Raw genomic sequence first — 16808 nt, 5'->3', positions numbered from 1 at the left:
ACCTAGACCCAAAGCCAGTTCTCAATGCCATGCTTACAGGGGCTCCTGTGGGCTCCCCTAATCTCTTCTCGGGCCTCCCCATGCCCAGTGTCCCTTGAGCAGACTGTGACTTTCCCCAACAGGAGCCAGCTTGAGCCCCTGCCCCTCTGCTCACCACCCCCATAGAGCACTCAGCTTTCTCCAACCCCCCTGAAGTGGGAGAGCTCCAGACCCTTCAGCTTTTGTATGCCCCCATCAACTTGCTCTCTCCTGGCCTGGATTCCAGGTATTTCTACCACCACCACCACTACCACCACCACCCACACACACACCTTCCACTCACTCGGCACAGGCTGCCTGACCCTGGGGCCTTGACCTCTTATCTCAAATAAGCCATAGTGGGGAGAGGTCCTAAGGGGGTGAGGAAGGGGGCATGTCCTGCCAGATCCCCTGGATGCTTCTGGAGCTGGGACCTTGCCATCTGAGTCTCCCCCACCAAAAATACACACACACACACACACACACACACACACACACACACCCCTGCCCTTCTGTAGTGGGCAGTCAGGGGCAGTGCAGAGACAAGGAGATAAACCGTTCTAGACCAGAAGACCCTCCCCAGCTCTGTGTCCCTCACCCCCCTAACCCAACACCAGACTCTTCCCCCAGTTCCTCAGTGAGGACAGCCAGCTGAGCTGCAGGTTGGTATTTTTGGAATAAACAGATGTTTTCCTGATCCCCAGGCTCAGAGTCACTGTCTGGAAGAGATGGGTCTATACCTGTGTGTATCTGGATCACTGGGGATTCCCTGTGTGGCCAAGGTCACAGGTGGTCAGGGATGCCTCTCTGCATCCTCACCCGGCGAGGAGTCAGGCCTGGAGCCTGTGGAAGGCGCCTCTAAGTCCTCCATTTCTTCCTAAGAAAGCCTCTTCCCTCTGAGCATTTGTCAGCATGTTCCCTGTCTGCACCTCCTTATATCTGAACTCTCCAGCTGTACTAGTTTTCTGGGGCTGCTGCAACCAAGTACCACATGCTGGGCAGCTGAAGCACAGAAAAGTGTTGTCCCCCAGTTCTGGAGACTGGAAGTCCAAGATCACAGTGTCCCAGGGCTGGTTCCCTCTGAGGCTAACCCACTTCCCCCTTTCTCTCCTAGCTTCTGGTGGCTTGCTGGCAGTGGCTGGCGTTCCTGTATCCATTGCCTTCCCTCCATCCACATCTGTCTCTGTGCCCATGCTTCCCTGTTCTATAGGGACACCAGCATATGGGACCGGGGCCCACACTCAATGACTTCGTCTAAACCCAACCATCTGGAAAGATCTTATTTCCAAATAAGGTCACACTCATAGGTCCTGCAGGTTCGGTCTTGAACATCTTTTGGGGGGGGACACTATTCAACCTAAAATGGGGTGTGACAGGGCACAGTCCGTTTCCATGCCAGTTTTTATAACCACCACAGCATTTCCCCCACCTCTCTTCTCTCATCCACTGCATTCGAGTATCTGCATAGTGATGACTAGAGTTGCTCCCTCTTCTCAGGAGGTGCCAAAAAGGCTTGGTTTCCGGAAGTTTGGGAGAGCCCTCCCCCAGGGGCATCTAGGTATGCCTTTACAAACTGCAGGCTTTCGTCCTGCAACGGAGCCTTCCTTTGCACATCTCTCTGGGTGTGGCTTGTGTGTGCAGTGCATTTCGGTTTGGATTTATTCTTAAGAAAAGCCCTTCCTCTCCTCGTGCATTTCAGTGTTTGCTTTCAAAATAGTAGATTTTACCCTCTATCAGTCAGGGTTCTCCAGATAACTAGAACCAATAGCGTGCATGTATGTGTCTGTGTGTGTAGATTCATTTTAAGGAACTGGCCCATGAAGTTGCAGGGACTGACTAAATAAACTAGCACAGTCCTGGCTGGTGTAGCTCAGTGGATTGAGCACTGGCCTGTGAACCAAGGGGCTGCAGTTGGATTCCCGGTCAGGGTACATGCCTGGGTTGCAGGCCAGGTCCCCAGTAGGGGATACATGAGAGGCAACCACACGTAGATTTTTTTCTCCCTCTCTCCTTCCCTTCCTATCTCTCTAAAAATAAATAAACTCTTTAAAAACAAAAAACCAGCAGGCAGGCAGGCCAGAAACTCAGGCAGGCTTCTATGCTGCAGTGTCTTTTTTTTTTTTTTATGCTGCAGTCTTAAGGCAGAATTCCTTCTTTGAAAAAAACAAACCCTCAGTTTTTGCTCTCAGGGCTTCAGCTGACTGAACAATGCACACCACATGATTTACAATCATGTCCTTTACTTGCAGTCAGTTGACTGTTGCTATGAATCACGTCTACAAAATACCTTCACAGCATCACCCAAACTGGTGTTTGACCCAACTACTGGGTACCTCTGGCTGGCCAAGTGGACAGAGGAACACTGACCAGCACACTCCTTGCAGGGACACGCTCACTTAGAGGAAAGCGTGTTGGCTGGAGCTGGAGAACGCCTCTTCTCCTTGGTGCAGTTGGGTATTCACCATTGGCTACGTGTCACCTGCTGAGGTTTGTTTGCTTGGATGCAGATTAACAGGAGGTGGGGTGGGGAGGCATTCAAGTCCTGGTGTTATGATCATCTATAAAATGCCCCCCGCCCCATGTATGAGGGCTTTTTGCATATTCTTAGAAATTGCCTTTTTGTCCACAAGTAACAGGTGGGTAGGGAGAAGAGTGGTATGATTCCCTGAGCACTCAGAGATGCTCCTCCTGGGCACACAGTAGGACTGCATTTCCTTGTCCTGCCCCCCAAGGTTAGATGTGCCTATGGTATGTGTTTGATGCATGAGCAAAAGTGCCTGTCCAGGTGGAAGCTTCTGAGAGCCAGTGTGTGGGTCCCACACTGTTCCTCTTGTCCCTGCCATGGTCACTGGCAGTATTTCAGGTGAGGGCCACTCTTGGCAGCCTGGGTTCCAGACAGATCAGCCAGGCCGCAGGGGAAGGATAATGCCTTGGCCAACCATCAATGCATGTGCGGCATGAGTGGAAAAAACCCTTGTTGCTTTATCAAGCAATGCTTTGGGCTGCTTGTCACTGCAGGAGAGTGTAGCCTGTTCTGGCTGACACTGTTGCTCATGGAGAGGCAACCTGGATGGCCCAGGGCTTTTCACTGTATACTCTTTTGCACTTCTGAACTTTTGTTGTATCTTTTTTTAAAATACTTATTAACACTTATTAATTTGAGAGAGAGGGGAAGAGAGGGACACAGAGAGGGAAAGAAACACTGATCGGTTACCTCTCGTGTGAGCCCTGACCAGGAGGGACTGAACCTGCAATCTAGGCATGTGCTTTGACCAGGAAGCGAACCCGTGACCTTTCAGTTTACAGGATGATGCTCCAACTGAGCCACAATGGCCAGGCCATGCTACACCTTTTTTAAAAAAGTAAAGTTTGGACATAAACACAGCAGGCTTTGACAGCATTCCCACCACTGGGCACATGCCCAGGAGTGAGCACGGACAACATGTGTCTCACTCCTCTCCCACACAGGGTGACTGGCATCTCACTCCGAGTCAGAATGCCAGGGCTTAAATGTGTGGGGCTTTTCACGTAGCATAGCCTCTCAACCATTTCATTTCTGTTCAGCCAAGAAAAGAGCAACCCAATCAACATACACTGCACTTTGCTTGGATAAGTCAGGGTGAGATGTGACAGAAGCGTTTGTGCCTTTGTGACCTAACACTTGCTCGATTTGCAATTCTGCTCTGTGGATAAATACAGCCTCCGAGCTGCTATTCTTACCCTGCATTTGATGGGGTGGGACTGTGAACTTCCAGAATCTACACCAGATGTTGTGTGTGTGTGCTTTTCTTTCCACTTCTTTTTAACCTTGTATTTTCAAATAATTTCAAACTTGCAAAACAGTTACAGGCACATCTCAAAGAATTCATGTATAGCTTTTGCCAATTCACCAGTTGTTAACCTTTCTTCACACTGCTTTTTGGTGTTCTTTCCATATGACTGTTCTCTCTTTCTCGCAGACATCTGAGAGTAAGTTGCATACGTCATGCCCCAGAATACTGAGAGACATTTCTGAAGAACAAGGACATTCTCTTACACAGCCACAGTAGAAAGATCAGTCAAGAACTTAACTTTGATGAGGTCCACGTTCAAGTTTCACCCCTGGGCCAGAGCACCGGGAAGGGACCATTCTCCCCTCTGTCGTTAGGAAGTACCTCACCTGGAGACGGTCTGACACCAGACAGATCTTGTGTTCCTCCTCGAACATTCGCCTGCTGCTCCCAGCATCACAGGTGCTTCTCTTGCCTGAATCAGTTACTATTATGATGTCTGCCAAATGGTCATTTTCAAACTTCACCATCCCTCTGGCATTTACTGGTTAGCATTTACACACACTTTTTGGGGGAAAGAGGATCCATTACTTTCAGTAGTGCCTTTGAGACACCAATGAGTCCAACAAAAAACTCACTACATTTCCAATGTCTCTAGAACATTCTACACTTGTGGACACGGTGTAATTCTTATTCCAGTCTGTACCACTAGACAGTTGGATTTTTCTCCCATTCTTCACTACCACAGACGACCCTTTGAGAACGTCTTTGTGCATACCACGGGATGCAGTCACTTTTCCCTAGGATGAGCTCCCAGGAGGTGACCAGGCTGGGTGAGAGGCCGGGTGCATTTTGAAGACTTTGCTCCACAAGGCCAAGCTGCAATCCCAAGAGGTCCACATACGTGAGAACGTCCGTTTGCTCTGACCTCACCAGCAGTGGGCATGTTCTGCTTCATGCTAATGTGCACCAAAGCTGTTAGTTTTACAGCCATTAAACCTGTCCTGAAGCATGTTTTCATCCAGTGCGAAGCCAGCCCTGTGTTCTAGGGTTTTCAGAGCAGAGATGAGAACCAGATGTTTTGGTACTGGTGCATCTGTCACTAGAAGGCGCACCTGATCCATCGCACCAAAGAGCTCGAACCTCTCTGCCCACAGTGCGAACGACAGCTGTTACAGTTAATGACCTGCCACAGCACATGCAGACAGGCTGACAAATGTGAAGGCCACTGAGGGGAAGGGGACCTGCTAACACCTACAGGTGGTGGACTCAGAAATAAAGGGGCATGCCCAGCCTCCCTGGGAAGAGAGGAAAAACAAGTGACGGAGGAGGCCCTCTGTCCACACCCTGCACGGATTTTGAGGACTGCTAGTAAGATTCAGGCTCACTCCTGCATCGGGAATGACACTGCTGCTTCCTCTGCCTGAAAGATCTCCTCCAGATTCCCACAAAACTTGCTCCCCGGCCTCCTTTACATCTTGATTCACATGCCTCCTCCTTGATGGAAGTCCACCCTGACCACCCACCTATAATCCCCTCCCCCTGCGTCCCCAGACCTCCAGATCCCGCTCCAATTTTTTAAACATTTTATTCATTTATTTTTAGAAAGAGGAAGAGAAACACTGACCAGCTGCCTCTCGCAGGCCCCCAACCCAGGACCTGGCCTACAACCTAGGCATGTACTCTGATGGGGAATTTAGCCAGTGACCTTTAGGTTTGTGGGATGACGCCCAAACCACTAAGCCACATGTCAGGGCTTATTTCATTCTTAGAGAGAGGGTAAGGGAGGGGAAAAGATAAAGAGAAACACCCCATGTGTCAGAGAAACATGGATCAGTTACCCCAAACTGGGAGCCTGGCCCACAACCCAGGCTCGTGCCCTGACTGGAAATCGAACCAGCAACCTTTCGGTTTGCAGGCCGGCACTCAATCCACTGAGCCACATCAGCTAGGACAGTAATTAGCATCTTTTGATGCTCTCCACTTCTCTTAGCTACTCACCAGAATGTTCCCAGGGTCACACTGGCAGGCCTATGTCATGGGCAACCCTGGAAGGTCATGCAAATAAGCAGAACCCCACCAAGGGCCACTTGGCATAACCGCAAACACGTGCTCTCTGATCCTGGGATTCCACTTCTAGAAATTTCTCCTGCAGAAAACATTCTGCACCCAGAGATAAACGTTCATGGATGCTCAGTGTAGCTTCTGGCCACAGAGAGGACTGGCGGAAACACCCATCGGTCGGAGAATGCTAGAAAGCCCGGGGTGTTCCTATAGAGGAAAAATGGTCAGCCACCCCTCTGCATGGATGGGCAAGGGAGGGTGTGTGGGGACATGGACTAATGAGTCTGTGTGACCGTCCCAGATGTGCGTGTGACGGGCGAAGGGGGCAAGAGCTCCAGCTCAAGCTTTCACTTCTGGCTCTTCAGTAACAGTGGGACTTTCCCTCCAAGCATGTGTTTCTTCGTAATTTAACACAGATGAGCAGAAGACATGAAGATTAATTTCTAAAGCTGGAATTCCAGCCAGTGAGATAACTGGGTTTTCATTGTACAAAAGTAAGTTTCTGAGTCACCAATAGTCAGCCAAAGGGCACCCCTTCCCTCCCCACCTCACCTCACCCCTGCTCATCCTAGTCTCCCCAACTGACTCAGAAGGCCCACCGCTTGGCCACCGCCCACACAGTTCTCAGATCTGCCCCCTTCTCTGACCACCACGGCCACCACCCCAACCCAAGCCACAACCAACTCCCCACTGGATTTTTTGCTTCCGCCTTGGGCCTCCAATTAAGTCTCTACCCAGCAGCCCAGAGCTGGAGTCTCATTGTGAATACTGAATTTAATACACATCTCCAGGTCAGAATTCCTCACTGGCTGCCTGGGGCTCTACCAAGCTCTTCCTTTTGGCCTTTAGGCCTTCAGAGCCTGGCCCTCCGTGTCCACTTCTCCTAGCTCAGAACATTCTTCCCTCACATCTCTCTCTTTCCCTAATTCTCTGTCTTTCTTTTAGTCACTCCCATCATTGCATTTTAACAAATTCTAAGAAGAAAAAAAAGAACAGCCCTGGCTGGTGTGGCTGGATTGAAAGCAGGCCTGCGAACCAAAGGGTCACCAGTTCAATTCCCAGTCAGGGCACATGCCTGAGTTGCAGGCCAGGTCCCCAGTAGGGGGCATGTGAGAGGCAACCATACATTGATGTCTCTCCCTTGCTCTCTCCCTTCCCCTGTCTAAAAATAAATATAAAAATCTTTAAAAAGGTCTATATTGTATTTATATATAAAAAAACAGGTTTACTGAGATATAACTCACATACCATATACACAACTCACCTATTTAAAAGCGTGCAATTCAGTGCTTTTCAGTATATTCATAAAGCTGAGCAACCATCACCACAATCAATTTCAGGATATGTTCATAATCCCCACAAAACGTGTATCCATTAACTGTCAGCTCCCGATCCCCCATTTCCCCAGCCTGAGGCCATCATTAATCGTTCCTTCTGTATGGGTTTGACTGTCCTGGACATCTCACAGAAATGGAATCATACCGTATGTGGTCCTTTGTGACTGGCTTCTTTCACCGAGCAGCAGGTTTCCGAGGCTCATCGCACCATTGTGGGGATGCTTCATTCCTTCCGCTGGCTGTGCAGTATTCCACTGTGTGGATGTGCTGCAGTCGGTTTATCCACTCGCCAGCTGATGAACACTGTGGCTGTTTTTCCACCCTTTGGGTGTTATGAATAGTGCTGCTATAATCGATCATCTGTTTGCGACTTTTTGTGTGGACATATTTTCTTGTTTCTCTGGGATGCATCGCTAGCAGCAGAATTGCTGAACCACGTGGTAACTCTGACCATTTGAAGAACTTCCAGACTCTTTTCCAAGCCAGCTGTGTGTGAGGGTTCCAGTTTTTCCACATCCTCCCAACTCTCATTATATGGCTTTTTTTTTCCTTAAATATTTTAGTTTCTAGAGATGGGAAGGGAGGGAGAAAGAGAGGAAAAGAAACATCAGTTGACTGCCTCTCACATGCCCCCAACCAGGGACCTGGCCCACAATCCAGGCATGTGCCCCGACCAGGAATCGAACTGGTGACTTCTTGGTTCACAGGCCGGGGCTCAGTCCACTGAACCACACCACCGAGGGCTGGCTCATTATGTGACTTTTTGATCATGGCCCTGCTGATGGTGTGTAGTGGGATATTACCATGGTTCTGATATGCATTTCCCTGATGGCTGATAAAGATAAGCATCTTGTCATGGGCCTACTGGCCACTACTGTATCTTTTTCTTTTTCAATGTTTATTGCTTTTAGAGAGAAAGAGGAAGGAAGAAGAAGAGGGGGAAAGAGAGACAGAAATATCAACGTGAGAGAAAAACATCGACTGGTTGCCTCCCATACGTGCCCCGACCAGGAACTGAACCTACCACCTAGGCATGTGCCCTGAATGGGAATTGAACCCCCAGCCTTTCAGTTTGCAGGACAAGGGTCCAACCAAGAGCCACACTGGCCAGGGCTGGTATATATTCTTTAACTGCCACCTCTCCTTAGGGTGGCTGCAACAGCCTCCTCCCTGGCTTCCCTGACTCTGTTCTCTCTGCCCTTCATTCTCTTCCTCCTCCACGCAGCCATTGGAGGGACCTGGGGAAACCCGAGTCAGACCACAGTACTCCTCTGCCCAAAGCCCTGCAGTGACCCCCTGTTCCCTTAGAGAAAAGGCCAGAATCCTAACCATGGCCTTAAAGGCCCTGCATGACGCCCCCTCCCCAACCCTGACCACAGACATCCCTCTGATCTCATCTCCCTGCACCCTCCCTGTTGCTCTCTCTGCTCCAGCCACTCTGGCCTCCTTGCAGCTCCTCGGATTGTGAGGCCTAGGTTCCAGCTGCTCCCCCTGCCCGAATGCTCTTCCTCAGAGAAGCACATGGCTCACCCACTCTCTTCCCTCAAACCTGGCTTCCACTGACACCTGCATTCAGCTTAAAATTCACCAGGGCATCATCGCACAACCTGACACCCCAAGCGTCTCCCCTGCTCTCCTTTTTTCTTTAACCACAGCATGCATTCCCTCCTGACAGACCATCTATTTTACTTACTATATTTCATTTCTGTCTGTGTCTGTCTTCCCCACCACAGCACGCCTGACAAGAGCAAAGATCCTTGCTGACATATCCCCCATGCCCAGAACGGTGCCCGGCACATAGTAGGTGCTCCCTAAATACTCGTTGACTCAAAGAGCACCTTTGATCTCTCAAGCACGCTGGAAGGGGCTGAGGACACGATCCCTGATCTCCTGGGGCGGACCTGCTCAGGGAGATGGAGGGAGACAGAGACAGACAGTTAAACGAGTCATTACAAATTCTGATGGACCACGAAAATCAAAGAAGGTGAAGTGAACCGAGAGCGCTGAGCAGTGGAGGAGTGGAGGACACTACTCTAAAGAGTGACATTTTAAGGTGTACCTACACTACAAGGAAGATGGAAGAGGGGGAAGAGAGCTCTCTAGGCACAGGGGACACAAGTCTGAGTGTCCTCAGGTGACACAGAGCCTGGCTGATACTGGGGACAGACACAAGAAGGCCGAAGAGCCTCAAGGAGAGTTTGCAGATGGACCTCACTGAAGTTTGAGATTAATTCAGTGATGTATAGGGGAAGCTTGTGAAAGGTTGTTAGCAGGCTTGGGGCACACTGGGATTTCAGGGTTGGTAAAGGACAGCCTCCTTAAAGTCCAACCCCCACCACAGCCTGTTTCTGTAAACAAAGCCTGAGTGGACAGCTGCCCCCTTCTGCCTGCGTACTGTCACCGGCAGCAGAGCTGAGTAGACTGGGAGAGACCAAACACCCGGAAAATCAAAACATTTACTGAGCCCTGGCCAGTGTGGCTCATTTGGTTGGAGCATCATCCCTTAACTGATGGGTTGTGGGTTTGATTCCTGGTCAGGGCTCATACCTAGGTTGTGGGTTCAACCTCTGGTCAGGGCATGTACAGGGGGCAACCAATCGATGTTTCTCTCCCTCCCTCTCTCGCTAAAAACAAGAAAAAATGCCCTCCGGTGAGGATTAAAAACAAAAACAAAAAATCTTTACTAAAGAGGTTTGCTGACCCCAATTTTCAACTGTTCAGGGTGGAGGTGCTCCCTCTCCCTCACACCATATCCAGCCTAACACCAATTCCTATTGGCTTCACGCAACCCCATCATCTCTCCCATTCCCGGTGGCACCGACCTGTTGAAGCCACCAGCATCCCCAGCTGGGCAGCTGTAATCCTCTCCTCATTGGCTTCTCTGTTCCTGCCTACAAGTCTGATGGATTCACACCATCAAAATCTCCATGGCTGCCCGGTACTTGGAAGAAAAGAACATACCACTGACCACAACCCAGGTATGTGACACAACCCTGACCTCTCTGACCCCTCTGACCTCAGTGCCCTCCACCAGGCCCGGCTCACTCAGGCCCAGCCTTGCTGGCTTTGTGGGGTTGCCCCCAAACCACCAAGTGTGATCCCTTCTCTGGGCCTTTGCATCTGCTGTTCCCTCTTCTCAAAATGCTTTTCCCATTGATCTACCTGTAGCCCAGGTGGCCAGCCCTTCCTCAGAGAGGCTTTTCTTGACCAGACAAGGTCAAGCAGCAGCAACTCCCCAGCCTCCAGTTCTACTGTCCTTCCTTGTTTTGTTTTGTTTTTCTTTAGAGAGAGGAAGAGAGAGAAACATCCATCAGTTGCCTCTCCAACGTGCCTGTGTGGGGACTGAACCTGCAATCCCTGCACATGCCCTGACCAGAATCAAACCGGTGACCTTTCACTTTGCAGGATGATGCCTGACCAACTGAGCTGCACTGGTCAGAGCCTTCGTCTTTACCACTGACCCACACTATGGTCTACACTTACTTACTTACTGCCTGGCTCCCTGACCTACACAGAAGGTCCAGGAGCAGGAGGGGTTTGTCCTTGTGACTCTCTGCCATATCCCCATAGCGTCCCACATGGTGGGTGCTCAAAAAATAAGTTGATTGAATGAACCTGGCGGCCAGAGAGGGAATCATAAAGTAGTCCCAACAGGGTGTGACAGGTCAAGCACGCAAATGAGGACAGACTTGGCACATGGCAAGCGTGTGGCACACACCAGCCATCGTCATCATCATCATCATCGGTTGGTTGAGGGATTTGTGAGATGGAGCTCAGTTTGACCGGCCCCTCTGCCTTGTCCTGCCCGGAGTAGGGGTGGGGTGGGCCAGTCACCTTGCCAGGCGATCTTCCTTCAGTGTCCTTGGGTGTTAACCGGGCCCGGAACAGCCCGTGCCCAGCAGAATAAGACTGAAGGCCAGGCCTCCGCGGCTCTAGTTATCACGACGACTGTTACTCTGTAGCTGATTTGGAGCCGTCCTGCCTCCCTGTCCAGGGCTGGCAGCCAAGGGTTTCTTCAGAACAATGGCCATGCTGGACTCGACTTGGCAGAACTGAGAGGCCAGGGGCCGGCACCGTGGCTGCCCTGCTCCGGTGTGCCGGTGAGGCCTTTTCGGCCTCTGCAGCTCAGGCCACTACAGTTCGGTTTGTACCCGAGGCCTGGAGGAGCTCCCCTGTCCCGGCAACTGGGCGTCCACTTCGCAGCCCAGGAAGGTGAGTCCCAGCGGAGGCCCTGAGACTGAAGGCCGTGGGCCCATCCCAGGAGGGGCTGTGCTCTGAGAGAGCCTGGGGAACCTTCCTCCTTTCTTGGGCATCACGAGGGATTCCCAGCGCCCATTTCCCACGTGGGGAAACTGAGGCCCAGCGTTGTGACAGAGGCTGGGCCAGCATCAAGGGTCACACATCGCAGGGGCAGGCAGTCAGGCCTGCAGAGCCGCACTAACTGGTCTCAGAACCTCCATAACACCCAACACAGGTCACAGGTCATTCCCCACACAAAATGGCGCCTCAAGGAAAAATGTAGATCGATTCCCAGCGCCCACCCTAACCCCCACCCCAACCCCCACCCCGGGCTGAGGAGGAGGTGCGGACAGCCTGAGCACAACTCATTTGCATATACAAAAAAATACCAATTTCGTTGGCTGCGAGCAGTTTAGTACACACTAGGCGGGGCCCCCATTGGTCGCTCCCCATTCCTTTCTGCGCCCTAGCACCGCCTTTTTCTGCCAGGATTGGACCGTACGAGTCTCGTGACGCCATCCCACGATTGCGCATTCCTATTGGTCGGAGTGCCATCCATCAGCCCTTTAACCTTTCTTAGTCCCGCCTGCCCTCGCTCCGCCCGTACACTCCGGCCGACCGTTAGTCGCGTGCGCGATCTCTTGGGTTTCAGGGCGTGCGCGCGTACGCCGGGCCGTGGCGGCGTCTCATTCAAACGGGCCAATCAGCAGTCGCATCGCCTCTCGCGTTCTTTCCCTCTCTACTACCTCTTTTCAGCTTCTCTATATTCCGGGATTCCCATTCCAACCCCGGCGTGCCTCTATTGGCAGGCCCGCCGCGCGCCTCCTCCCCAACTTCTCCCACTTTCGCCCAAAGATTACGAAAAAGGAGCGAGCGCGTCGAACTTCGAGGACCGTGCGCGCTGACGTCACGAGTCGAGGCGCGGCGCTTCGGGGCCGCGAGGGGGCGTCGCCTGCGGGCGGGTATAAAAGGGTCGCGGTGCGCGCGCGGCCGGCTCAGTGCGGCCGGCACCGGGGTTGAGCGTACCTGTGGACGCTGTGCGCAGTGGGCGTCGGAGGCGGCGGGGAGCGGAGCGGAGCCGCTGGGGCCTAGCCAGGGCCGAAGCGGCAATAGTTGGGCCCCCCGCCCCGGCCGGCGGCTCAGAGAACGCAAGAAGGGGGCCGGGGGGACCCGCCCCCGGCCGACCGCAGTCATGGTGAGCGCCGCGGCCAGGCCCGGGAGGGGCGGTGGGAGGCCCTTGGAAGAGTAGGCGGGGTCTCGGGAGCTTGTCTGAACGGTCTCGGGGGTAGGAGGGCCCGCCTGGGGGTCCTGGGCTAGGAATGGGCCCACAGGCCTTCCTGTAGGCGGAGCAGAGGCATAGGCGGCCGGCAGGTTCCTTGGAGGAGGAGGCCCGACTGAGCTCTGGGGCGAATGGGGAGAGGGGAGAGAGGGCTGTCCCGGCTTTGTGTCCTGCCTGGGTGTTTTCCAAGATGAGGTGGGGAATGGGACGAGGGTGTACGTCAGCATACCCAGAATCGTTGGCGGCTCATTCGGGGCTACGAGCGGGCTTTGGGGGCTCCTGGGGAGGGTGAAGCCATCCGCAAGCCCCGTCGGAGAATCGCCATCATTTTTGGCGGGCTCTCAGCCTCGGACGGCGTTCTGCAGCTTCCTGGATGGGGTTCTGCAAACCCAAGAGTGGTTGACAGCGCGGGACAATCAGGGTCAACACCAGAGCAACCACAGCTTCCTGCAGAGCGTCTCAGTTCTGTCAGCCACTCACCCCCTCCTTTCGTCTGTGCCCAGAACTCCAACGTGGAGAACCTGCCCCCCCACATCATCCGCCTGGTGTACAAAGAGGTGACGACGCTGACCACGGACCCGCCTGATGGCATCAAGGTTTTTCCCAATGAAGAGGACCTCACCGACCTGCAGGTCACCATCGAGGGCCCTGGTGAGTGTGGGAATGGAACACTGAGGGGCACGTGCACCTCCTAAATTCCTCATCTTTAAGACAAGAGTAGGAAGGTCCTATTATATACTAGATTTTGCCAACTTCAGGGAACACAACGGTAGACAGGACCCACATGCCTCTTACTCTCCAGGTGTTCAGTGTGCAGGGCAGGACCCCACAAGTGACAGAAAGTTGTGGACTTTTCTGTAAGTGTAGTGAGACAGTGCTGGTCACCCTGGGAGCATTTAATGGGGGCTTTACCTGGGGTTGGGGTGAGGCTGTCAGACACAGGTTTTCTCTGACCTGAAGGGTAGGCAGGAGTTCAGCGGGAAATGGGATGAGGGTGCCAGGTGGTGCAAGCAGCATCAGCAGTCTGGAGGGCTGGCCTGGCTGGCGACCACAGACTCTGTCCTGCTGTCTGGGTCAGGGACACACACTGGGGGAGGTAACAGTAGTAAGCCCATGACTGCAGTGGTGGCTTCATTGTGCAGTGATTTGACACATTGTCTCAGGTGCACTGTGTTTCTGTCACTAGCTGAACTTGTACAGAGTAAGCCAAGATGTGTGGTAACGGATCCAGTCGTGAGTCGGAACAGTAGAGAGGGGACAGGGTGGACTTGCTCAGGTGGTGGCAGTGAAGATAATTAACTGCTGCATGGAGGGGGGAGCTTCGTAGGAACAGAATCCACGAAGCTTTCAGGAAGCAGGTCTCACGGTTTGTAAACCTCTGTAGGGAGTTTGGAAAGGAAGCTGTTGGGAGGTTTAAAGCAATGTGATGGTCCCTGCAGAACTCACTTTGACTTGAGTGGTGGCGGGGGGTGGGGGATGATAGGAGATGGAGGCCAGGCAACTGCTGCTGGCAGCAGGTGAGTGGCGCAGTGTTTTGGCTGGGCTGAGAGGGAGGGACGAGGAGTGGGCCTGAAGGTTAGCTGCCTGGGCTGCTGGCGGGTCAGCTGTCAGCGCTGGGACATGAGGAGTGGCCATGGGTCTCGAAAAACCTGTAGCTTTCCGACCAAGAACCATTAACTGAGAGGGGCAAGACTGTGGAATTGACAGGGCTGTCCCGTTGCCGTTTGCCACAAGGCTTCCAGGATGACAAGTGGGTGCGAGTGTCTGTGCCTCTTGGAAATGAATGCCGCTGGGGCCTTGGGAGAGAAGACGCCCCCGTGGGTGGAAAGCAGGACTCAGTGGTGATAGAAGGAGGGCCACAGACAGGGGGCTAACTCTGAGGGAGTGGCCGCAGGTGCCTGCAGGCCCTGGGAACCCAGCCCTGTTCTTCTCTCTGGAAGTCTGGATCAGAGGAGGCGGCAGGGCCCTTGCCTCCCAGCCAGAGCCTGGAGACAGGCCTTTGGGGCTTTGCCAGGCGCCTGGGAGTCCTCTGCCTCCTGACATGGTTCCCTCCCTGCACTTGCAGAGGGGACCCCGTACGCCGGAGGCCTGTTCCGCATGAAACTCCTGCTGGGGAAGGACTTTCCTGCCTCCCCGCCCAAGGGCTACTTCCTGACCAAGATCTTCCACCCGAATGTGGGTGCCAATGGCGAGATCTGCGTCAATGTGCTCAAGAGGGACTGGACGGCTGAGCTGGGCATCCGGCATGTGCTGTTGGTGAGCTCCAGGGTGGCCGGGGCCTGGACACCCCAATGATGTCCGAACACTGCTTTTTTAAAAATCAGCTCAGGTAGTTGGGGGCTCTGATGTGAAAAGCCAGTGTCCAGCTTTTCAGGAAAATTCTGGAAGACTTGGCAGTGCCAGATGGGACCCAGTCCGCCAAGTTCAGTGGTACAGGTTGTTCAGTGCCCGGGACGGGCACCTTTGCTGTGGGACAGGTGGTAAGTGAGCACACTGAGATGTTTCATTCTGCTCTGAAGTGCACAGTTGGCTGCCTTCTCGGCAGTCACAGTTTGTGCAGCCCTCACCCTGTAATTCCAGACTGTTCCCATGGCCATTGTTTCTCAGCCAGGTGTGACACAGCCCCACCTTGGGCATTTTAATTGCTGAGTCTAGTGGGGGACAGCAGGAGTCCTGCAGGGCAGGGTGGTCTCCACGGACAAGGAGCAGCCCTGCCAGTCAAGCTGAGATGGAGGCCACCTAGAGCATTTAGGTCCCCTCTGTCTTCTCTCTCACAGTATAAGAAATTTTCTTTGAAACTGAATTTTTAATGAGCCCCTGGAGCAAGTGGTTGGGAGGACAGGGAATTGGGATCTCCTGTGGGGCATGGAGGGAGGAGGCTTGAGTTCCAAGGTAAACAGATCTCCAGCCCTTTCCCTCCTGTCCCTAGAGTATTAGTGGTGACTGCCAGGGGATACCCACACTGGAGACAAGTTCACAGAGTGTCTTGATGATCCTCAGGGCCATGGTGCTCCACCTGTATCAGGCGTGGCTGTAAGGGAGCCACAAGGAGGGCCTGTGCTGGGGGGCAGGGGGTGTGCAGTGGTGGCAGTTAGGGTTGATCTGGTCCCCGATCACCTTCAGTGATGTCTGTTGGGCCAGGGTGCTGCCACTATTCACAGGCCAGACAGGTCATATCACCTGCTTGAGCCAGGCACGGTCCGGGGTGTTGAGGGTTCCCTTTAAGGGTGGAGGTGGAGGCAGGGCCACTTTACATCCTGGTGCCTTTCTCGGGTGTGGTCCCGCCCAGCCAGAGGCTGTGGCTCTGCTCTTGGGATTCCTGGTACAGCTGGGGGCAACTCTGGGTTTGTGCATCTTTCTGTGGTTTTGTAAAAGGAGCTTGGAGTCCAGCAGGCCCAGGTGAGAGTCCTCTGCTGTTCCCCTTGTCTCCTGAGTGACCTTGGGGAAGTCCCTTCCCTTGATCTTGTGGGGCTCAAGCCAGCTGATCTGGGGTTCTCTCCCACAGACCATCAAGTGCCTGCTGATCCACCCCAACCCCGAGTCCGCCCTCAATGAGGAGGCGGGCCGCCTGCTCTTGGAGAACTACGAGGAATATGCGGCCCGCGCCCGCCTGCTCACAGAGATCCACGGAGGCGCTGGTGGACCCAGCAGTGGGAGGCCCGAGGCCAGCCGATCCCTGGCCAGTGCAGCCTCGGCCTCCTCCACCGACCCCCTGGCCCCGGGGGGTCCTGGAGGGGCTGAGGGGCCCATGGCCAAGAAGCATGCAGGCGAGCGCGACAAGAAGCTGGCGGCCAAGAAGAAGACGGACAAGAAGCGGGCTCTGCGGCGGCTGTAGTGGGTGCTTCCCTCCCCACACCTGCCCGACCCTCAACTCTGTCTCTAAGTTATTTAAGTTATGGCTGGGGTGGGGGAGGGCATGGGCACGGGGATCTGGATTTGTTTTTCTAAATAAAGTTGGAAAAGCAAGCAACTGTTGTGCCTCTCAGTGCCCCATGTCCACCTCTGCTGGTGGGGGAGCTCAGAGCAGTTGGCATATAGCCCACCGCAGTGGGTCCCTCCGCCCAGCTGCCCTCCTAATTGAGCTCTGGGACCACCTCTGTG

General features: G+C 53.6%; 2 protein-coding genes across 5 annotated transcripts in view; one reads left to right on the top strand and one right to left on the bottom strand.

Moving 5' to 3' along the window:
* ZNF628 (zinc finger protein 628) overlaps positions 1–12263 on the bottom strand; it is a 52972-nt gene extending 40709 nt beyond the window's left edge. The window contains exons 1-4 of one of the 4 annotated variants that reach the window (XR_004900171.1): positions 11341–12057; positions 10012–10080; positions 7993–8093; positions 7098–7755 (exon numbers count right to left, since the gene is read on the bottom strand). The gene's annotated coding sequence lies outside the window, so the exon portion shown is untranslated. Of the gene's footprint in view, positions 1–7097; positions 7756–7991; positions 8094–10011; positions 10081–11340; positions 12058–12174 lie in introns of those variants that run through there. The other 3 variants (XR_004900172.1, XR_004900170.1, XM_036012711.1) reach the window with 3 other exon arrangements.
* A 5-nt stretch (positions 12264–12268) lies between these two features.
* UBE2S (ubiquitin conjugating enzyme E2 S) lies at positions 12269–16675 on the top strand. Its single transcript, XM_028529479.2, has 4 exons — positions 12269–12623; positions 13211–13358; positions 14773–14963; positions 16213–16675. The coding sequence occupies exons 1-4, from the start codon at positions 12621–12623 to the stop codon at positions 16540–16542; spliced, it is 672 nt and encodes a 223-aa protein (XP_028385280.1). The 5' UTR covers positions 12269–12620; the 3' UTR covers positions 16543–16675.
* Positions 16676–16808: the final 133 nt, after the last annotated feature.

The sequence above is a fragment of the Phyllostomus discolor genome, chromosome 12, assembly GCF_004126475.2.
Source record: "Phyllostomus discolor isolate MPI-MPIP mPhyDis1 chromosome 12, mPhyDis1.pri.v3, whole genome shotgun sequence".
Classification (NCBI taxonomy): Eukaryota; Metazoa; Chordata; class Mammalia; order Chiroptera; family Phyllostomidae; genus Phyllostomus; species Phyllostomus discolor.
Note: the sequence above shows the minus strand (reverse complement) of the source record. Positions and strands in the feature narration are given on the sequence as shown.